At 43.8% G+C, this 24,173-nt stretch overlaps 1 protein-coding gene across 3 annotated transcripts in view; it reads right to left on the bottom strand.

Annotated features, from left to right (window-relative positions):
• AGBL4 (AGBL carboxypeptidase 4) overlaps positions 1 to 24,173 on the bottom strand; it is a 2,901,779-nt gene that overhangs the window by 28,045 nt on the left and 2,849,561 nt on the right. For all 3 annotated transcript variants that reach the window (XM_077450277.1, XM_077450278.1, XM_077450279.1), the window contains exon 12: positions 5,167 to 5,254. In XM_077450277.1, the coding sequence (XP_077306403.1) occupies positions 5,167 to 5,254 (88 nt within the window). The remainder of the gene's footprint in view (positions 1 to 5,166; positions 5,255 to 24,173) is intronic.

Below are 24,173 nucleotides of genomic sequence, written 5' to 3'. Positions count from 1 at the left end.
AAACCTTTTATAGCGCAGCTGCCCCCCAGAGCCCCCTTTTTACTTACCTGAGCCTGATCGTTCCAGCAATGGGGAGGAGCACAACAGCTCCAGCTGCTGTCTTGCGTCCTAATTGGATAGATTGATAGCTGCAGGAGCCATTGACTCCTGCTGCTGTTAATCAAATCCAGTGACAAGGGAGCCAGGAGGTGGGGCCGAGTCCTGCTGTCTGTGTCAATGGACACAGCAGCAGGACTCAGGAGCGTGCCGACACGAGTGCCTCCATTGAAAGCGTCTCTCTGTGGGATCACTTGAGCAGAGGAGGAGCACCTCGAGGGGGCCCCAGAAGAGGGGGATTGGGGCCACTCTGCGCAAAACCCTTGGAAAGTGGAGGTAAATATGACATGTTTGTTATTTTAAAAAAAAGAAAAAAACAAAGCTTTACAACCCATTTAAGATTTGTTTTATCCTTAGGGGTTAATATCTTCATATAATGGGTGGGATACAAGTGATTTATGATTCTAACTTTACAACCACATTAAAGTGATTTAAGGGTATTTAAAAACAAAAACAAAACATGTCATGCTTCCACTGTGCAGATCGTTTTGCACAGAGTGGCCCTGTCACTGCTCTTCTGGGGTCCCCCGGCGGCTCTCCCCACATCTGATAACCCTCTCTGAGAAGCATTTCCCCGAGGGGGTTACCTTGTAGGCGCGCCCCCGAGTCCAGCATTTGCGTCTATAGACACAGAATGCCGGACGCAGTCCCACCCCTGGCACCCGCGTCTTTGGATTTGATTAACAGCAGCGGGAGCCAATGGCGAAGTGGAGCCCGTGGAGAAGGAGCCAGCGCGTCCCCGCCGACTGAATGAGGGGGTTCAGGAAAGTAAAAGGGGGGGGCTGGGGGGCCGGTGACTGCCAGGTGTTTTTTCACCTGAATGCATAGGATGAATTAAGGTGAAAAAACACATACCTTTACAACCCCTTTAATGAAATCAAGGAAAATAAAATCAAATTATTCTGCATTAAAGTAGCAACTCAAAGTGACCAACTAGACTTCTCTGATTTCATACAAATAAACAGACATTTGATTGGTTAGGAGTGGTTTTCCACCCTTTGCATATTAATTATATGTATAAGCAGGGGCGGACTGACCATTTGGCCACTCGGGCACTGCCCCGAAGGCCAGGGGCCCATCAGGGTTGCCAGCCTCAGTTAAACCAGGGACAGTATGTAAAAATCTGTGTTTTCTTTTACATCTGTCTCTGAAATGTCCCTTACCGACATCCTCTTGGTCTAAAAATCCCAATATTATAGCTGCCCCACCTCTCCAGTACCTTCTCAGCCAATAGAAACATGCCTGTATACTGTGTGATTGTATACTGTGTGTGTGTGTTTGTGTATACTGTGTGACCCCATAATCTCTGTTAGCCTGGGGGCCCCAAAATCTCCTATTGCCCGGGGGCCCCATGAGTTGTCAGTCCGCCCCTGTGTATAAGGTATTGCTGTAGGTTGCCACTTACTGACCTTTGGTATGGGTTTGTTATTGTTTTCTGCTGTACATTGACCTTTTCTACCCATAGATATGCTATGTTGTCATCTCCTTTATTTCAGTGGCCCATTCTCCCATTACGTATTGCTGAACTACCCCACCAAGAGCTCCAAATACAAGCTGAGGTCTCATTATCTGCCTGACTCCAATAACTTAGCCTATAAATGGGCATTACAATTGGTGCGGTGCCGTGTAATTTCAGAGACCTCTATAACTCCAGTAACCTATTCATGAACTCTTCTATGTTCACACGATTCACCTAAGATTTCTACTCAGTAATAATTCTTGCTGAAATGCCAGAAAAAAAAACACACACAGCTTGCACAGCTGGCCACAAATAAGACTTAGTGTAGGTAATAGGGTCAGACAGAGCGCTGTGCCCTCTATCAGTGAACGGGGCGTCATGGGCGGTATGTGTGAGGTGCACAGGATATTCTATTCACTGTCTGTATTCATTACTGTAGTTCCGTACTGACTGTTCATCCGTTGCACGCCTCACCGATCAGCGTCTCCATTTCAGGTTTTATTTCCTGACAAGTTGTCCTCAGAAGCAGCAATAAAAAATACTCCTGTAAGCTCTTCTTGCAAAAATGTAGAACTTTATTTTTTTGCACCAAGGCCTACATGGACCACACCTGGACCTCTTGTCATCAATGAAAATTTGAAAGACATTCTTTGAATTATTTAGATTATTAACTACTTAAAGAGGAAGTAAAGCCTTACTAAACATGAAAATAAAAATAGACCCTGCAAGGCAAAGGCATAATGAGCTAGTATGCATAGCATACCCACAAGATCAGTTTTGGATGTACTGACCCCCAAATAGCAAGTAACTGTGCGGCAAGTTTGAAAATGACTTGCTAAGCTCTTGCTAGAATTGCCAGGCTTCACAAATTTGTTGCACAATTGCAGCAAGTCTGCATTGCATGACTCCAGATCAACTTTCTTTGCAAACATTCTGCAAGTCTGCTGCAAGTTCTGGTTCAGTTATGTTGTGTACTAGTCATCCCAACACAGGGGGCACTGTGGCTGAATTGTCATCATTGCTCCCTGCTGTCTGTAAGGTTTTTCTTTAATTGGTGCTGGGGCAGCCATAGAATCACTTTTGGCGTGGTGTGCAGAGAGGTGAGGGGTATCCATGAGATCTGATATGGAGTTCAGAGAGGTAGAAACCAAGGAGCGACTAACCCTTATTTTGGAATGCTTTATTTTTCCTTGTTTATATGCTAGCAGCTTACTTTAAACAAAAACCGCAACAGGTCTAGTGGTGCTTTTAGGAGAGGAGAGTGGAGAGTGGAGATAAATGTGGTTTTCCATAAAGTATCCATATAGTGAAGCCTTGTCAGACCAGCTGTAGATTTCGATACAGGAGAGGAGAGGAGAGGAGAATGGAACGTGAACTGCCATTAAGGATTTGTATCCCAAAGCGCCACTAGACCTGTTGTGGTCTTTGTTTAACGTGAGCTGCTAGGGCACATTCCTGGATGGTGGGAACAATTGTGTTTACAACTTTCAAGAACTGTTTTTTGAGCACACGTGATCTTCACATCTCATCACGTTTTGATGCACATGCACTTTATTATTTGGGACTTATTTTATTGTTTTTTATGTAAAATAAATCAGATGAATACCTGCTTATGATTTGAGCAATTTTATCACTGTTTCACATATTATCACATAGTATTGTATTTTTTTTCTTTTTTAATTAGGGATAGTCATTTATGTATATTTGTCTTTTAGCTTCTAGAATTAGTGCACTTTATCGCTGTTTCACAAAGTATTGCATATTACTGCAATTTTTGTTTTGTGTTGTGTTTTTTTTTTTTTTTTTTTAATTAGGGATAGACATTCATGCATATTTGTCTATTTTTGCTGCTTTGCTGCCTGAATTAGTGCACGTCATCACTGTTTCACATAATATTGCATATTTCTGCAACTTTTGTTTTGTGTGGGGGGGGGGGGTTTGTATCATTTTAATTGCTTTTGAGACTGTGTGTTCCTTTTCATATTTTATAAATGCTCTTTTCTATGTTTTGTTAAATGTCCACGCTAATAAAACAACAAAAAACTACTAAGATGTAATCCAGTGTTTATGTATTAATTTTATTAAAATATCTAATAAATGTTTTTCTAAAGATCAGTTTTCTTAATGCACTATGCAGTAAACCGAGGTACATTTTTTTTTCCTACTTCAGCCACTTAGGCTTATGCCGCAACACACGATCAGAATTATGGTCGGAAAAAGCTCTGATGGTTTTCCCGCCAGAATTCCAACAGAATTCCACTCAAGCTGTCTTGCCTACACACGGTCACACCAAATTCCGACCATCAAGAAAGCGGTGACATACTACACTACGATGAGCCAAGAAAAAAATCAAGTTCAATGCTTTCGAGCATGCGTCAAATTGTTTCCGAGCATGCGTAGGAATTTTGCGTGTCGGAATTGCTACAGACGATCGGAATTTCCAATAGAAACTTTTTCCGTCTGAAAAAATGAGAACATGCTCTCAAATTTTTGCTGGTGGGAATTCAGGGCAGCTAAATTTCAATGGAGCATACACGCAGTCGCATTTTCCGATGGAAAGCTCTCATCGGTCTTTTGCTGGCCGAAATTCCGATCGTGTGTACGCAGCATTCGATTTTTCAATTTTTCTGACAATTTACCTCTCTTCACTTATTAGTGAATAGACCCGATTAAAATCGGACACTTGGACAAACAGCAAGAAAAACTAGTGTCAAAGATATTGGGGGATTAAATAAGATTGCTGCCACCTAAGAACTGGTGAATCACCAACATAGGTGTGTGTAGCCTATTGCATTAGGGTGCACACCCCAAAGATCAAACACACATGCGTGTGTGAGATATATATTACATATACATACACACGCTTATGGTAGAGCCGGTACAGTGAAAGAGAAGCACGGTAGCATTTCATGAATGGCAGAACTGGTCAGAGGGTGATATTTCCCATCTCCCTGCCTGCACACAGAGCGATAATGCTAATGCACTTGGGGTGATTAGGGTGTGCCCAGGCTCATCCGGCACACCCCCTGCGCATGCCTGTGATCACCAGTTAACTGGCAGGAAAAAAGAAGATGAAATGACACAGGGTTTATCATTATATATGATTGTTGGATTAAATGTATTTCACACATGTACAGTAAGGGATTAGGTTATTAGCAGTGGGTTCACAATCAACAGATTGTGGGATTATAGATTTGCGCTGCTTGATTCTTTTTTTTCTTGCCAAAAATTGAGACTTGCATAACTCTGGCTATAGACTTGCGGGGCTCGTGCTGTAGTCTTACCACTGCAACTTTGCTCTTGCTAGAAACTTGCTGTGCAAATTTGCTACAAATTGGAAAATTGTCAACCAGAACATGTGCTTCAAGTGCTCTGCAAGTGTATAACTTACCAGGGAAGATGTGCAGCAAGTTCACAAGACTGACAATTCAATACTAACACAAATGTGTGGCAAGTTATCCTTGCTATCTGGGCCCCCTGTAATTGATTTGTTTACACACTTGCTGGTGCATCCAATATGGAAAGGCTACTTATTATCCCATGAATGCGGCCCACTATAAATGTACAAAAGTCTTTTAACATCTGTCAATAAAACATTCTGTATTGCATACCTTGATTGTGGTCTAGAAAATCCTGTTTCACCATTCAGCTGGTAATAATCCTTAAATGTTCTTGCCACGTTTCTTCCAAACTTCATATCTGAGATCAGTAGTTAAGGATTATTTTTGTTCTTGTGTTCCTAAAGCAAAATTTACTGCCAGTTAGAATTGAGTACAAAATAAAAAACACAGAACATACTTACAGTCAGTTAGGATAAGAGAAAATTGTAAGTGCCAGACAATATTATCTAGCTCATGCAGAAAAGTAGAGAGCAAATATAAGACCTGAACCTCAGACAAAACTCTAAATCGCCAATGGAAACACATATATGTAAACTGATTTACCTGATAAAAGCTTTCGATATATCTGCCCTGCTAGACTTGTGATCCAGACAATATTGCCAGACAGCACAGCCATGTTGGGAAACTCACTTTTTTCCCCTGCAGTTAAGCAAAATGCTTAGACAGCACTCACCTGCCCCCAACTTAATGGTTGGACACGAATGGAACATCACCATATTTTATTATTCACTTTTCTCACTTCTGCTTTGGTATTAGACAGACAGCATAACACAAAATAGTGACCAGTTAAAAATGCTGCTGGGCCACCTGTAGGCAGCTGTAGTGCAGGGCAGCCTAGCTGCAAGAGCTAGTGGGTTAGCAAGTGTATATACTCACTTTCCAGCCTATTTGATAGGTTTATGTGTACATATGTTCAGAGTTGTCTGGCCTCTATCATTGTCCCCAGCACCATTTTGGAGAAGCCTTCTGTTTTGATAGGACAGCAAATCTTGGGAGATTTGGTCGGCCATTTTTGGGTGGATACTTTATATAAGAAAGCCAAGCCACGTTTAGTTCAGTTCACAGGTGTGCATAGACAGGGATAGAGACCCCGCTTGTCAGGGAGAGTCAGGAGAAGATGGGGAGAGTGTTCCGGCCTGTGAGGGATAGCTCTGGGTTCCTACGGAGTCCTGCATCAGCAATCCTGGTCAGATAAAAGACTCCCTGTTGCGGATAATAAAACCGGTGCCCTCGCTGTGAGGGCTGGACAAGCGGATCAGATGCCTATATCCATCTGCTGAAGGAATACCGTTGTTATCGGGTAACGTGTGTGAATAGCAGCCTCTACAGATACGCATCGTGTGCTTGGGTTTATACTGTGCTAGTCAGTGGAAAGTGCCTATAGTACTGACGATCGAATACAATTACCACTTACATCAGAAGTGACTGTGCTGTGTATCTGTGCCTCTATGCTTGGAGTGAAACTACGTGCCTTACTGCTGTAAATACTCTTCCTACCATCTTTCTACTACCATCTCTCCGGTAATAAACGTTGCCTGGTTTATAAAGTCAGTACATGTGATTCCCTCTGTGAAAATGCTACACTCTACCCCTGCTTACACGCCTATCAGGTCTATTAGACAGCCCAACAGCTCACTGTATGAGTGCGCAGGCTGAAAATGCCGTTTCTAATTGTAAGACAGTGTCTGCCTTCAACAGGAACTGCTGTTACTGGCAGGATCTCAAGGTATTAAATCTCACAACGATTCTGCAAAAACTATAAGCCTTTAGGTATGTAGGCAGGTTGAAGTATGTGAGGAAAGGGTTAAGCATTTCTTGCTTAGTTCCCGGCTTTTGGTCCTGACCAGCCCAACTTTGCCACAAAAAGGGAGGGGCTGAGGTCCAGAAAGGCAGGTTGCAGTGGGTCCAGTGAATCCCAGCATCACCTGCAAGCGCAATTGTGGCGCTACTGAAGAAACTGGGGTTTTCCAAAAGACATCCAAATCATGGAAAATGTCGTTATCTCCTGGAGGTATACCTGGGCCAATACATTATTCTGGTCAGTATTAGGGAAAGGACGTTGTTCATATTGAACAGTTATGCTGCATCTCTCCAATAAAGTTATATTAACCATTATGTGCCTGGCCTGAAGTTATTGAAAGGGAGCATGTTGGTTCTGACATACCAAAAGAACCAGGCTCTGTAAAGCACTATGGGGTATAGAGTAACACGTTACATAAAGGTTAATTTGGCAAAACAAGGAAGAGGAGTGTAGTCGCCAAGAGTAACCAAGTACAAGTTCAAGTACAAGTTCAAGGCACAAAGCAACCACAAGCCATGAGGCGTGGTACCTGGTAAGATGGCAGGTCCTCCGGTAGCAAGGGGGTCAGTGACTGGCTCCCTCCTTAGCAATCAGTATCCAGTAGCAACTGGATCTGAAATCGCATCATGGAGATCTATGTACTGGTCACGAGGTACAGGAAGGGAAGAGTTCACGTAAGTGCACTCAGGAGATCCGCGGTATGTCCTCGGCGGAATTCCATTCTGTTACTGGGAGTGAGGTAACAAAGGTACACTGGACTGGTGGAGTGGGAGCAGGCTTAACATGTCCCTCTTAATGCAAACATACAAGTTACAGTGTGTAGTGATATGGGACAAGTTGCTGTTCAGAGGAACTCTGTATGTTCATCACTGCACACAATGAAGGGTCTTCTATGAGTCAGGAAATTATGTTAATGTTAGATTTTTCACATGATCGCAGTCACTGCCTGGTCACGGGCATTGATGCGTTCGTGAGAGTATGCCCTTTGTGACCTTCCTAAACACTCCCACTTCCCTACTGTATAGGCCACATGTGGTATTGATCAATATTCGTGCACGACACATCTGTCATTGAAGTCAGGGCCGTTGTTTCTCTATTTAGTTGGACAATTTAGTTGTGTTTTGCAGCAATGAATTCAAGAAAGAAGAACATAATAATTTCAATGATTGCAGTAATGGCAATGGAAAAGAAACAAAAAAGAAGAAAACCAAGACTTTAGTGCAAGGACTGGCTTTTGTAGAGAGATGAATTGTCTTACCTGCCCTTGTTAACCAACCAAAGGACTGTTATCCTGAGGATTTCGGGAACTATTCTGTCCCAGCTACTGCTGCAACTAGTTGGACTTCTTATAAAGAAGACCGATTAATTGATGCGCAAAGCCATAAATCCTTAACAGATATTTACAGCAACTCTGAGGTTTTTAGCAACAGGACGAAGCTTAATATAAGACCAATAAGGGATTAAAGCACAGGAAACCAGAAAAGACCAAAACATGCAGACTTTGTATCTCTACTCACGGTCAAAACAGAAAAGGACCTTTAGGCCAGACAAGCACTCTGGATAGCAGGAAGCTTTAGGCCCAAGGCTTGGGCTGTTCTCCGCCCAGCACATCATCCTCAGGCAACAGACCTGGGAGCAAGCAAAACTCCAGAAGTAACATACACCTCACCAAGCAGAGCCTGGAAGGCAAGAGAGCGTTCCCAAATATTTATACCTATTCCCAGCATGCACCACTGGCAATAAACCTCCTAGTGGTTGGTCAGTAAGACATGAATATATTTAACTTAAATTAACTTACGCTATTGTCAGGAAGGTCATCTCAGTATGGAAGATGGTGCTTTTGTGTGCAAGCACAATTGGTTTGTGAGTGACCACATACGTGGAAATGATTGATTTTGAAGGTATGACCTTGACTTGGAACACATATTTACCCACAATGCTTTGGGGTTGACTCGCCTTTATCTGACCATTCATTTTAAAATGAACAGTCAATAATTGCCAGACATTCATTTATTATGTCTTTTGTTTCCTCATTTAGAAAGCACTCCTGCAGATTCTTTTAAATAATCATAAGATGAGATCTCAATTAGCTATTAAATCAGCAATGTGCCCCACATGCCAATAATATTGATTTATTTTTAATTACCTTTGTGAAGGACTCTTGCCGATTACTTAACTCATGTAGTTAATATCGTTTATGGATATCCTGGGAGCTAGTGCTTTGTTGTAGTGGCTGGAGATTCGTATGGCCAGCAGCCTGAAAAGCGTGGACCATGCAAGTTTTTTTAATCACAAAATAAATAATTAAAAGTAGCCTCTGTCTTTAATACTTCTATAAAATCCATAACAGCTGCCCATGCGTTTTCAAATCATTGTAATATAGGATTCAGCCAAATGTAAAGATTCCTATTCTTATAAAACTCCCTGAATAAACAAAAACATTTTTTTTTAGCTTCTTAAAGCAGTTCAGGCTGATATAAAAGACACAAATTAGAGTGTGTGTGTGTGTGTGTGTGTGTGTGTTCGTGTCGATTTAATCATTTCCCATAACCCTGTATATTGTGCTCACCAAGCTGCACGTCCAAGAGGTTTTTAAAACTATCAATACTTCCTGCTGACACCACAGATTGTGGAAGAGAGTTCCACATTCTTACCGCCCTGACAGTGAAAACCCCCCATGCAGCTTAAAGCAATATTAAAGTGGTTATAAACCCTTACAAACCACTTTGACCTACAGGTAAGCCTAGATTAAGGCTTACCTGTAGGTCCAAGAAATATCTCCTAAACATTTCTAAACTTATACGGTTTAGGAGATATTTACCCGAAGACAGCCACCGCTGTCTAGGGCGCATGCACCCTAGACAGCGGCGCGCATGTGCACTGGGCAGGCCGCAGATCGCGGCAATATGCCGCGAGTGTCGGCTCCCATGCGCATGCGCAGGAGTGATGTCATCGGAGCCGCGAGACCCAGAAGTCGCTCCGGGATCCATGGAAACGGCGAAGAGGAAGACGAGGACTGCTTCGGGGGCTTCGTTCTTAGGTAAGTTATTCATAATGAGCTAGTATGCTATGCATACTAGCTCATTATGCCGTTGCCTTGCAGGGTGTGTTTTTTATTATTTTTCCTTTACTTCCTCTTTAAAGCTCTGTTTTTTTCTAAAATAACAAACATGCCATACTTACCTGCTCTGTGCAGTGGTTTTCCACAGAGCTGCCTGGATTCTCCTCTTCTCGGGTCCCACACTGGAACTCCTAGATCCTTGCTGTGGGGGCACCCGAGCAGGCATACTCTCAAACCGCGTCTCTCCACATACAGAGCCACAGTTCGGCCCCATCCCCTTCATCTCCTGATTGGCTGACTGGCTGTGATTGACAGCAGGAGGAGCCAATGGCTCCCCCTGCTGCCAAAAGTCAATCAGGAGTGTGAGTTCCCGTAGAGCCAAGGCTCTCATGAACATCGCTGGATTGAGGGGGGGGGGGGCTCGGGTAAGTCTTGGGGGGGGGGGGTTGCTGGTGGGGCTGCTGCATGCAGTTTTTTTTTTCCTTCATGCATAGAATAGGGTAAAGGTAAAAAACCTTGTGCTTTTACAACCACTTTAAGGTTAAACTGATTCTCCTCTGGTTTCACTGAATGGCCATGTGTCTTTTTACATTACCAAGGCTGAATAGTTTTATTACTATGCTGGGATCACCACTGAGGTATTTATATATCACTATCATATCTCTTCTCCAGGGGGTATAAGTTTATTGATTGTAGTTGTTCCTCATGACTGAGGTCCTCGAGTCCCCTTAATTAACAATTTTTTTTATTGCCCTTCTCTGGACTCCTTCAAGTTCCAGCACATCCTTCCTGAGGATTGGTGACCAAAACTGGACGGAATATTTCAGATATGGCCAAACAAGTGTAGCGGCCATAACCCGTTGCAGGGCGACCTTGACTTAATGGGCTTACCGGTTACCTTCTCTTGGCCTGCTCCTCCTCATCTAGGGGTTCCCAGGGTTGATACCCAACGATTTGTACACTGACACAGATAAAGTCCTTTCAAAAGGTTTTATTTTGCAGTAGAACTTTCACAACACACAGTCTCTTTGGGAACAGAGGGCACGGGTGAAGAACTCAGGTACCTTGAACTGCAGGATTAACAAAGTCTCTATTTCCTCCCAGGGAGTAGCCACCCGCAGCTGGGTACTTCAAGGCTGAACAGACCCCTAGCCAGAGGTCATGGCAGTCAGCACGTTGACTCAAACTTGAACAATCAACCGAAGATAAACAGGAACCTTTTTTTGACTGTACCTGGAACATTTCCCGCTTCCTTTGAGGTACTGGAAAAGTGTGGACTCGTCAATGTCCTTCCCAACTCAGAAACCAGGCACTTCTCAGGATGCCACTTGTCGGCAGTCGAAGAGTCCTCTTGCAGGAGCTGTGGTGTCCCTCCAAGCTGAGAGCACACCCGGACACTCTGAATCCTCCCTCAGTTACAGCGCCTCGGACCAGCAGGTTCTGAGACTCGGGAACAGACGGATCTCTACCCCAGACCAGTCGGGTCTAACAGGGACCACTGACAGGAACATGTTGCGGGATGTCAAACACCTCGTGACCGGGACCCCTCACGGGGCTACCCCGGTCCTGGAACCAGAACAGACCACATGGGTCTCTCAAACAACTCCGGAACCCCGAACAATGACCCACACCTGTTCAAGTACCCCCTCCCGTACTCCTCAGCGTGCCCAGCACTCCCACTGATTGGCTCCGAGAGGGCCATACCCAAACATCCAACCAAGCCTGGTTCTCGCCTGCCATGTGCACCTCACCGCTCACATGACCAGGCAGAACATCAATCATGGCCTGGCCAGATTGGTGTTAAGGCCCATCTACACAATTAACCCTCAGTACTGTAAGGTCCTGAGGCAAAAACTAAATTTAGAAAGCTCGTGACATTTGGTCCCAAATGTCATCCACTACACAAGAGTTTTATAGCATGGCAGGATTATCATTTTATCTCTGCAGTAAATTCCCTTTTTAATGCATACTAACATTTTGCTTGCTGCAGCTTGACATTGAATGCTATTGCTCAGTCTATCTTCCACTAGGACCCCAGATCTTTCTCCATCCCAGATTCCCCCAGAGTTTCTCCCCCTAGTGAGTAACTTTTTCATACTTTTAACCCCCAAGTGCATTACTTTACAGTTTTCAACATTAAACCTCATTTGCCATGTAGTTGCCCATCCCATTATTTGATTGAGGTTTTCTTGTAACGTTTCTGTATCCTGCTGTGAAGGTATTGCCCTACTTATTTTGTTATCGTCAGCAAACACTGAGATTGAGCTATTTATACCAACCTCTATATGATTTATGAATAAATTCAGGGCTTTTTTTCAGCCAAAACTCACCAGAACCTCTGGTAGCCCTTTCCTCTCCTCTCCTCTCCTCTCCTCTCCTCTCCAGCCTGTCATTTAATACTGAAGCCAGTAGAGGAAGTTTTCTGCACAGCGCACTTCCTCTACTGGCTTCTCTGTGCTAGCGTTGCACAATCAGGACTGGTGCACTCGATTACTGTGAGGTCCCATGTCCCAATCTTCAGGTGCTGCAGTGATTTGGGAGGAAGCTTCCATCCCTGCCTGCTGCCGCTACTCAGCCTTTGTAGCACGGAGCAGAGGAAGCCTGAAACACCTCCTGAGCTCTGTGCTACAGTAGGGGGAGCTCTCCAGTCCACTGCATACTTCCCAACTTTTTGAGATGGGAATGAGAGACACCTATCAGCAAAAGTATGTAGGCATAAGACACAACCCTGCCACACCCACTTAAAGGAGACTTGTACAAAAAAAACAAGATTGGTTAAACCCACAAGTGCTTTTTTTACCACTACTATTTCTTTATCCTGGCTTTTGGAATTTACAAATGCAGCAATTTAGAAATCAGATGAAAGGTTTAGTGCTGGAAAACACTTTTTAATAGATAAAAAGTGCATTTTATATATAACTATATAGATCAGACCAAAATGAGGGACAAAAGAGGAGGAATGAGGGACAGAGGGACATTGCTCCAAATCAGGGACAGTTGGGAGCTATGCAACTGCACTGTGCAGAAAAAAAAGACTGCACTTACCATGGAGAGCAGTGATGGCAGAAAAGGGGAGGGATCTGTCACTGTGAAAATGAGGGAGAGCAGAGAGTTCATTCAGAGAGGAGTGCACTGTGGAAGTGTGTGGGGAGGCGGAATATGTGGAGAGAGGTAAAGCTTGTGTTTTTAGCAGAGGGGAGAGCATTGTACACAGAGAAGTGCTGGGGGGATGAGAGGGGAGCTGAGAACATATGTGTGTGGAGTAGAAGGAGGTCAGCAGAGAGGAGAGCTGGGGGGATTTGTGATGAGAGGAGAGCTGGGGAGATTTGTGATGAGAGGAGAGCTGGGGGGATTTGTGATGAGAGGAAAGCTAGGAGGGAATTTGTGATGAGAGGAGAGCTAGGAGGGAATTTGTGATGAAAGGAGAGCTGGGAGGGGATTTGTGATGAGAGGAGAGCTAGGAGGGAATTTGTGATGAAAGGAGAGCTAGGAGGGGATTTGTGATGAGAGGAGAGCTAGGAGGGGATTTGTGATGAGAGGAGAGCTGGGGGGATTTGTGATGAGAGGAGAGCTGGGGTCATTTGTGATGAGAGCTGGGGGGATTTGTGATGAAAGGAGAGCTGGGGGGATTTGTGATGAGAGGAGAGCCGGGGAGGGGGGTTGGGGAATTTTCCTTATGTGATACACAGTTCTAAGGTTTAACTCATTACAATCTTTTTGACGCCACTGTAAATCTCTCCTCTAAGGAAGGTGTGGCTGGGGGTGGGGTTTGGGTGTGCTTGGGGCAGAGTTTGGGCGGGGTTGGGGCGGAGAGTTGGACAGCGAGGGTGAGTTCCTGCACCTTTTCTCTGAGAAAAAAAGCCCTGAATATATTGAACAGAACTGGTCCCAGGACAGAGACTTGGGGTACCACACTTACCACTCCAGACCAGTCTGAGTACTCGCTATTTATCCCCACTTTTTGGCACTGCACCCCTGTAACCAGTTTTCTATCCAAGGACAAAGCTTATGGTCCATGTCTACCGACCTCAGTTTGTAAATGAAGTGTTTATGGGGGGACTGTATTAAATACTTTAGCAAAATCCAGATAGACCACATCCACCAGCCTACCTTTATCTAGATGGCAGCTCACTTCCCTGTAGAATGTTAACAGATTGGTCTGGCAAGAATGAACTTTCATAAACCCATGCTGATTACTACAAATGATACTCAGCAAATTCTTGGCTATAGTACCTTATCATCCCGTCCAGCCCAGACCCCGCAGACACTATGGAGCAAGCACACATGCTATGCATGCTGTAGAGAAGGCACGTTGAGGTAGCCCAGACACAGGAGACACTTTGGATCAGGCATAGACGCTGTGGAGAAGGCACAAGGCATGTTGAAGCAGCCCAGACTCGGTAGACACTGTGGAGCAGGCACACATGCTTTGCATGCTGTGGAGGAGGTATGAGGCACGTTGAGGCAACCCAGACTTGGAAGACACTGTGGAGCAGGCACATATGCTGTGGAGGAGGCACGTTGAGGCAAGCCACCAGACGTGAGAGGACCACGGAGGGAGGAGGAAGACAGAGGCAGACACAGGTGGAGCAGCTGGTAGGGTGTGAGAGATGGAATGGTAGTTGATGATGTAAACATTAGTAAGGTCACACAACAAAAAAATGCCCCCCTGCAGGTTGATGTCATCATGTATCATGCACCACATATTATCACATTATGGCAGAATGTGCTGTCTTAGATCCAGCAGGTCCCAGCTGCTTCCATCTTTTTCCCGGCCTTCCTTCTGGGTTTACTTTCTCCAGTTGCTTAAATGGCTGGGCTACAATGATGTCACTCCCGCATGCCCACAGAATTCATCCCACAGCAGGTGAGTGGGCTGCTGTGCCCACGTAAATGAGGGCGACGCCAAGAGCACAGGTCTGAACCAAGCCTAAAGGATAACTAAACGCAAATCTTTTATTATCATTTTGGATAGAGTGGAGTGGGATTACAAATAACTGTAATGTTATTTCTGTAAAAAGAAGGCCCCAAAAAATTTTAGTGGGTACATGCACAGTATTTAAATACGTTAGGTCATTTTCAACAGGGCCCACAGCAGTCAACTTTTAACTGAAAAAAATAAATAATATTATAATGTATTTGCTGAAAAAAATCATGGACGGTATTTAAGCACTTTACTAAATACTAAACCCCAATATACCCACTTCACTGAAAATTGAAGCTTCACCACATTCTCCAAGGTCTAGGGAAAATGAGTACAACTGCACTTGCAAAGTGCACAGTCTTTTTGCATTTAGTAAATCAATCCCAGTGGGTCTTTCCCTAACTTTTCTACATCCAACACACACTGATGAAAGGCTTCTGCAAACCCTAGCATTTACAGGAAAGGGCTGCCACATAAGAAAACCCACATGATTGGCACTGCTTAGCCACCTGACCACAGTTTACAGTTTAGGAAGTGCATTTTTGGTAATTAGATGCTATAGATGTGAATGACCACATTAGTTTACCAATTTCTTGATTAATCTCAACTGAAAGTTTCTCCCTAGTGGCATTTAGTAGCATGTGGTCCCAAGTTCTTGACTCTCAGAGCTGGTCAAAATTTGAGTTGACATCACTCTGGGCTTCAGGGCTCCTGCAGTACATCGCAAGAAATCTGAACTAGGATCCAGACAGTGAAGGCGGTGCCATCTTTGATACCCTAATGGTAGTTTAGTAACATACCATGACTTAAATATTGACCATGACTTACCATGACTTAAATATTTGCTTTAAAGCACGGATGAAAGGGCTCGGCTGAATATGAAATTCAGATTAGTCTATTAAATATGCCCATTTGATTATTAACTTGAACTGATGGTGTGATCCACAAAACAGTTCAAGCAGTTTCAGGCCTGAGAACAAAACATGAAACTGTCTTGCAGATCCAATGAATGCAGTAGGTTTTCCTGAGTAATCGGGCCTGGATTTGCTTGCAGTACAACAATTTCTACAGAGCATGCTTTTCTCTAGAAATGGTGATGATAAGCACCGAGGCCATACAGCTGCAGTCTCTAAGTAATAGTTCCGCTTCGCCGCTTTCCGTTTTTTCTCTTCCCGTCTTAGCTCAGTACAGAATTCAGTGATTTAAAGCTGAGAGATCACATGGGATACAGCAAAATCCAAATTATTTATTTCTTTGAGCTGGAAGCTGATCCAGAGATTATTTACTGCAAATGGGGATGAGAGTGCGAGCACAGGGATTGTGGGGAGAGGGAGGAACAGATTGATTGGGAATTTTCAATTAAAAGCAGCAGTCTTTTAAAAGGAGATTTAAGGTTTTAGCATGGAAATAATAACTCTCAACTGAGTATGGGAAGGGAGCACAGTTGTCGATGTTGAACAAATTCTGCACACCCCCATGTTTTTAAATAATGCTCTCCAATCAAAGTTCATGTCACAGAATTGAGCTTGCGTGATGACTTATCATTGATCGCACTGGAGCTTGTTTTATGTTTACACACATCCTCTGATTAAGAAGTAAAAAAAAAAAGTGCTTTATGGGAACATTTTCTTACATTTCTTGAACCATTACCAAGGATGCATATCGCTAAAAGAATCTTAAAGGGATTGTAAACCCTTGATGTTTTTTACCTTAATGTATTCTATGCACTAAGGTGAAAAACCTGCTGTAGTGCAGCACCCCCCAGAGCCCCCCTTTTACTTACCTGAACCCAGTCTTTCCAGCAACGTGAATGAGCACAGCAGCTCCAGTCACTGTCTCGGGTCCTCATTGGATAGATTGATAGCAGCAGGAACCATTGTCTCCCGCTGCTGTTAATCAAATCCAATGACGGGGGAGCCGGGAAATGGAACCGAGTCTTGCTTTCTGTGTCAATGGATGCAGCAGCAGGACTCGGGAGTGCGTCCGCACGAGTGCCCCATGGAGAGCGCTTCTTTATGGGGGCACTCGAGAAGAGGAGGATCCAGGAGTGCCACGGAAGGTCTCCAGAAGAGGAAAATGGGGGCCACTCTGTGTAAAACCCTTGCTCACAGGCCTTAAGTATGACATGTTTGTTATTTAAAAAAAAAAACCTTTACAACCCCTTTAAAGAGGGCCACACCAAACCAGTTCAGGGGGAACCAGACCAGTTCAGGGAGCAACAGAAGATTAGCACTTTAGAAGGGCCAGATCTCAGTTACCTTTCTGTTTTTTGTAGCATATGAAGAGTTCAATTTTTAGTAGACTGAAAGCAAGCAAGTTTCTTAGCTGGAATTATATTGTGCTGAAAAAAAACCTGGCAGCTCCATTTCTGAAGTTGCCTCAAATTACTTCTTCAGAAGAGGGTATAAACTTGTAGACAGGTACAGTCTACTTTCGCCATAGAAGGTAGTGCTTGGCTGCAGTGGCACTGTTGCTGGAGTGGAAGTCAGGAGGAACGAGGTTCCTCTATGGTTTTCTGGGTCACTTGGGAAGCTATCCTATTTGATGCTGCCGCCTCGTGTGTTGGGTCTTATCAGTTCTGACTGACTCCTGATTGGGGCCAGATGGCCAGGCAACATTTAGTCTCCTCTTAATAGGCACTGTCATTCCAGCTGGAATCTACCCTGCCATGCTACTGACCTGTGAGTATGGTTAGCTGGGTGGCTGTCCCACCAGGCTTGTTGTGAACTGTTGCTGCATTTCTTCAATACAAGTTCTATTGCACCTGCCTGTGCGAATTATTGTTTCCGCACCACGCTGTACCCCACCTACAAACTGCCAAGGGTTCTGTGCAGTAAAAGCATCTGGGTCCCCTTTCAGTGCCCATCACTAATGGCCCATATAGAGCTTATACTGTATATAGAGCATAAAGAACGTATATAGAGCAGAGATTATTTTACCAGACTAAAGCAAACCACCTTTTATGGGTCTTGTTGGTCAGTATGTGCCTTTAGTTACATAACTGCATCTGTAAACTTTTTCTAGGTTCTGCTTTTCTTCATTCATCTGCTATGACCTAATGCACACTATGCTTTTTTCTTTAGATATGCATGACAGCTGCTGTATATACAAGGCCAGATATATATGTTCCCTCTATGGCACCTGCTAGGGGTCATGTGGAGTAGTTTAATCCTAAAAATCCAAAAACACTTTGAAATGAATATTCAAATAACATAAAACGCATCAAAACTAAAAGCTATTGCTAATTAAATTAATTTAAAAGCAAAGGTATATGATGTATTACACACAAGGGGGGCATTTGTTATGGCTCTGGATACGGACCAGTGTTGCCCCAGCAGACCTTCTCACAGCAAAATTACAGAATTTAAAGCTAATAAAGTATTGGAAGATCATGTACATCTGAGAACTCGAATAGGGCTGCTGATGTCAGCCTACTGAGTTTATGAAGCATAGCACTATGGATAATTTGTGAGCTTATGAGGTATGCTGGGAGCTTCTTCTATCAAATGTCCTTAGGTATCTTAGTCAGGAACATTATGCTTTACAATACTCATAGCATTCACTGGTTGACCGATAATGGCTTACAAATGGTTTAAATTTAAGTTGTATCGGGTGTCCTTCAGGAGGTCATTCTTTGAGAGAAGTGGTTACATTGTGTCCCCACCTCAGCAACTGTCTTTGGATCAAGTTCTTAATTCTGATGGATGAGGCGATATGGGATTTGATTAAGGCTGGATTTACACTTGCTGCAGCCGCAGCTTAAAGCAGGGGGTCCGGAGCGTCCCTGTACATAGATTCAGGTGCGAATCAGGCCTGAATTTTTTTCCTGAGTTTGACCCTGAAACAGAGCCAAAGATCCACAGGACTCTTCTGCAATCCGACTGTGAACAAGCTCCATAGAAAGCCGGTCAGTCTCCTGTCAGGCAAATTGGATGCAGGAAAACCTGCTTCCAATTTGCATCAGTGTGAGATTCCTTATTAGCAGCACTGACTCTTCCAGGGCAACTGCATGTAGTTCTGTTCTGTAGGGGAGTGGTGATGTCCCTGGATACTGATTTAGAGGGTGCGCAGAATGCTATAAGACTTGGTTAACTTTTGACTTGGTAATTATGTTAACCTAGACACGCAGTGGACACGTTATCTTCATACTGATGAAATGCTACATCCTGGCAATTCATACCACGGGTTTCATAAGCCAAAACATTTGGTACATTCTGCCATCGTATAACTGTAGAAGGAAATCCTTATTCATGGTGACTAAACCTTTCTTCAGTGTCTTATTGCCAGGGCCGTCTTCAAGGCAGGGAAAAAGGGGCAGCTACCCTGGGCCCCATTATTGTTGTGGAACCCAAAGCAGCTGCCTCATACTTGCCAACTATCCCAGTTTAAATTCCCTTGAAGTTTTAGTCCCATTTGTGTCCCGATATCTCAGTGTGAAGTTCTGTTCCTTAGGCTACTTTCACACTGGGGCTCTCAGCGTGCTGGCGGTAAAGCAGCGCTATATTTAGCGGTGCTTTACCGTTGTTTTAGCGGCGCTGATCGGCCGCTAGCGGGGCAGTTTTAATCGCCCGAGTCGGTCACTCGGGCACCACCCGAGGGCCCAAGGCCATTAGGGGCCCGGTCTGGGCCACATAAGAGGCCCCTTGAAGCGGCTGTGCCTGTATCACATGCCGTGATCATGCCGATTATAATACTGCTAACGGCGCGCTGCTCCCCGCCGGCCCCTCCTTCCCTCCCGTCCGTCCCAGGTAATGTCACAACGCATACAGTACAAGCACCTGGGACTGACTGGAGGGAAGGAGGGGCCGGCGGGGAGCAGCGCGCCGTTAGCAGTATTATAATCGCCATGATCACGGCATGTGATACAGGCACAGCACAAGAGTGGAGGGGCCAGCGGGGAGCTGTGCCGTTAAAAGTATTATTAAGTGAAGCCGAGATTGAGACACCTGGGCCAGCCACAAGTGATGATGGGGGGCGGTACAGATGCATGGGGCCCCGGATCCCACCACCCCACAGTGTCCCCGTGTGTGTGTGTGTCTCCTCGTGTGTGTGTCTCCCCCTGTGTGTGTCTTCCCCTGTGTGTGTGTGTCCCTGTGTGTGTATGTCCCTGTGTGTTTGTCTCCCTGTGTGAGTGTCTCCAGCCCTGCTTATTGCTCAATTTTCATACTTCTTGGATACACTCCAGCAATACCGTTACATCTTCAATGATCATTTTACACTGTCCATTGGATACCAGTTTGGTTTATTGTTGATCCATTTATTTGACTTACTTTTTCTGTACCTGCAATGCGGACTGTTTGACCTGTACCAAATGCTTGTACTAAAAATAATAAATACATTGAAATTTTAGGTTCAGATATCTAAGGTCTGGCATTCTCTTTGCTATTGATGTGTGGTGTCATCTTTAAAGACCATAAGAGCTCCCTTGGGTCCCTAGAAAATAGGTTTTGAATGCCTATGAGTCTGACAATGGATCTAAAAAGATTGCCAGATTATTTAAAATCAGTCATTTAACAGTAAGAATAATAATTTACAAGTGACACGGATTTCAAACAACTGCCAATTGTGCAACACGGACAGGCTGTTTGATGCTTCAGAAGTGGTACACCATAATTGAATAATGGGGTTTGTAGGTAAAGTTGGCGATACACTGCTCAAATTTGATTCCTGCTGAATCGTCGAAAATCTAAGTGGTCAGTCACCTGCCTCTACAAAAATGTAGTTTTTAATCCATTTTTGGGAAAGTAGAAAATTGCCAGATGAAAAAATAGTGCATTCCACCAGCTGCAGGTCCCTGGAGGTGCTGAATGCAATATGAGGTAGGGGGGATTTCTTCATCCACATCGTTTAACAAGGATGGGGGAATCAATTGATTTCTCCTGGTCAGCCCATGGAGGTTAACAAGTAAAATCTGAAGGTGTATAGCTATATTAAATATCAGAATTATATCAGCTTCTGAGGCCAAGAATTTACTTACTTTTTCCACATTACACTACATTACATCTATTTATATTTTTGTAGAATAAACAATTAAAGAGCCATTTAGTTTCTTGTGTTTTTTATTTAAATGTATCACCTTCATCAAATATGTTGAAAAGGAAAACAATTTGTGTGTACCTATGTTTTCACATGACTTTGCCATGGAGAAATAGGTGTGGACAGGGCCGCTGATAGAAATCATGGGGCCCCGTACAGCCTACCTGACGGGGCCCCCTTCAGCTCCACCCTGGTCCCGCCCCTAGTCCCTCCTCCAGCCCCACCCCCTGGCCCCACCCATTGCCCCTCCCCAGACCCCGCCTTGAAACAAAGTGTAGGTTTGTCTACAAGTGATATTTGTTTTTCTCCAGTCAGTTATAGGTTTGATTATCCAAAAAAAAAATTCTGTTTTCAGATGAGAACAGACATTGTTAATATCTATATGTAATACAAACCAATACAAACCATTAATGAATAAATAAAATGGTATTTTAAAAAAATTAGGGAGATTAAACAAATGACAAAGGTTGAAAAAAAACAACAAGCCAGGTCTCATTAAAGATAGTTTACTGTAGATAGTTTTCAGGTGTTTTTAAAGTAGGCAACAACTGGGTAAACATAAGTGTGCCAACAGGCCCAAAAACAACAGGAGTCAAACAACCCAAGTTCAGAGTGCTGCTGCAATACTCTTGAACCAAAAGCTGCATCAGCAAAAAATTGAACATCCACAGAAAGAAAGGCTGGGGGGTGTGCTGGAGGTAGAGGGGATTATGGCTGGATGTTCCATGATCGTGGAGGAGGAACTTTTTTTTTTTTTATACATACAATTTTTGGCAGTTAGGTTGCCCGGGCCCCCCTGCTGGTCAGGCCCGGTACAGCAGGGCCAGATGTACTGGCCTATCAGCGGCCCTGGGTGTGGACACAAAAGGACCATAAGTGTGCTTTTCACAGCACTTCTTGGTGAAAATAAAAGGAAACAAGCATGAAAAGCGAAAAGCAATGCAGCTACCACCTCTAAGCAATGGTAAGCTTCAGGATATTACATTTCTGTCTTTGGGTTTAATACACCTTAAGTATCTTTAATATGATATTCTATTTCTGTGCACCCTAGGAGCCCCTGGATATTGGGTATAAACACCATTTTCTCCTGGAGCTAAAGCCAAACCCTACTGTATGACAGCCCAATGTCAGAGCCACTGGAGGCTCTTACATTGGAGTGTCAAATAGGTGTGTGGTGTTTAGCAAAGTGATAGAATGCACATAGTTCCAAGACAGAAAGGCTGCGTGTATTGTGTGTCAGATACTTTGGGACAGACAAATGGAAGAGAAGATAGACAAATCAAGAGATAATGTGACCCAAGGCATGCTAGCAGCTTTGACTCTCCACATGCTTTCAAATGAAATTGATTAGAGTAGCATTAGGCACAGAAAACTCACCCCATTTGCATTATCTTTACTGGCATGGACCCTCCCATCAGACACCCTTGGGAAGTGACAGCAAGCTGCACATATTTGACCAATTGTGCTATTCACCTGGTTTACTCGTACGTCTTACCAGCTCAGCCATATCTGGCTCATCTCCAGTTCTTCCTTTGAGGTGCACCATTCATGTGGTCTTTTGCATCACCTGGTTTACTGCAGGAGCATGAGAGTTGTAGGACATTCTGCCTAGGTTGCCTTGTAAATGAGTTGTCTCCATATCAAATGTTTGACAAGAGTACTTGTTGGCTTCACAGAGTGCTCAGAGTTGGCAATATTGTTAGTCTGGGTACATTGATGTACTTCACTGATGTACCAGACCAGGCTTGGAAACTCATCTTGGAGGGAGAGGGCAACCTAGTTCTGACATTTGGTGAGAGGTCACGTGACCCACTTAAAAAGACTGTAAAGGAGAGATAACATGACTCATTTAATGACATACTTCTCTGTGTCATACTGCTATATGCGCATCCTTGTGCCCAGCCAGTCTGACCACAGCATTGAATGAAACATGTCCAGAATGAGCACATAATTTGCTCTCAATCTGATGAAGAGTTAATAGCTGAAAACAACATCCGCCATGATGAATTCAAGCGCCTGACTTTATAGCTCCTCCGCTCATGAACATCAGAAAATTAATTGCACAGCAACGTTCCCATTAACTTTATGGCTGGGGAAGTAATAAGCAACTTCTCAGAATTGTGCGCACTTTCCCAGCTGCTGCGCTGTGACATCCATTTCATCAAAGTAAATCACCGCTCTAAAATATAGAAATTTTTCCATTAAATTTTCCTTTTTTCTCTTTTTTTCAGAGTGCTACCAATTTAAACCAAGCCAAGGAGTGCAACACTATAAGCGGGTTTCCTTTTCATCCAAGGCATTTTCATAAAAAGACAACTGCAGGCAAAACATAAAATTCTGTTATAAATCTGCAAAGTGAAAATCTATTTACCAGTGTTGGCTCTGTTGTGTTATTTTTTTTTTTTTTTTTATGTACTATTTGGGAGAAAAGAAATATAATTCACAGATTTTGGACCTGATAATTAAACGTATCTCTGCCAAGATCATGCTTTGGTGGGAACCAGACAACAAACCAGCAATTTCATATAGTGGGAAAATCCACCCAGCTCTAAACTCTACATTCCTTTAATAAGTGTCATTAATATTAAGCCAATCTGAAACCTGTAATCTCCTAAATGAGATCTATTGCAACTTATGCCGCGTACACACGACCAGACTTTTCAACATCAAAAGTCCGACGGAACAATTCCGGCAGACCATTCGATCGTGTGTGGGCTGCAGCGGACTTTTGATTTGCAAAAGTCTGACAGACTTTAGATATGGAACATGTTTCAAATTTTTCCGCCGGAACTCCGCCGGACCCAGTTCCTACCGAGAAATCCGCTCGTGTGTATGTTAGTCCGACGAACAAAAACCGACGCGAGGGCAGATATTGGCTACTGGCTATGAACTTCCTTATTCTAGTCCAGTCGTACGTCATCACGTTCAAATCCGTCTGACTTTGGTGTGATTGTGTGTGGCCAAGTTCGTTCATTCGGAAAGTCCGCCAGAACTCTGTCAGAACTCCGTCAGAACTCTGTCGAAAGTCTGTTGGACCTTGTCCCTCGAAAAGTCCGGTCGTGTGTACGCGGCATCACAATCCAAAAGAACAAAACAGTCCTGTAAAAAATGTACATACTACATAGACAAAGGTTTTGTGGACACCTGACCATCATATTTACCTATATGGTATGTTGATACCCCTTCAAATTATTGAGTTCAGGTGTTTTCATTGAAAGCTACTAATAATGCTACAATGTACAAAGACATTTTAATCATTAGAGCAATTCCAACCTTGTTTCAGGAAAGCACTTTTCTGTTCTAATGTAACAGAAAAGTGCCCATGTGCACAAAGCCAGCTCTATAAAGATATGGTTTGATACATCTCAGGAGGCACTCACATGGCCTGCATGGAG

The sequence above is a fragment of the Lithobates pipiens genome, unplaced genomic scaffold, assembly GCF_037356315.1.
Source record: "Lithobates pipiens isolate NorthernLeopardFrog02 unplaced genomic scaffold, aLitPip1_a1.2 Scaffold_23, whole genome shotgun sequence".
Taxonomy (NCBI): Eukaryota; Metazoa; Chordata; class Amphibia; order Anura; family Ranidae; genus Lithobates; species Lithobates pipiens.
This window is presented reverse-complemented; position numbering and strand designations above follow the sequence as displayed.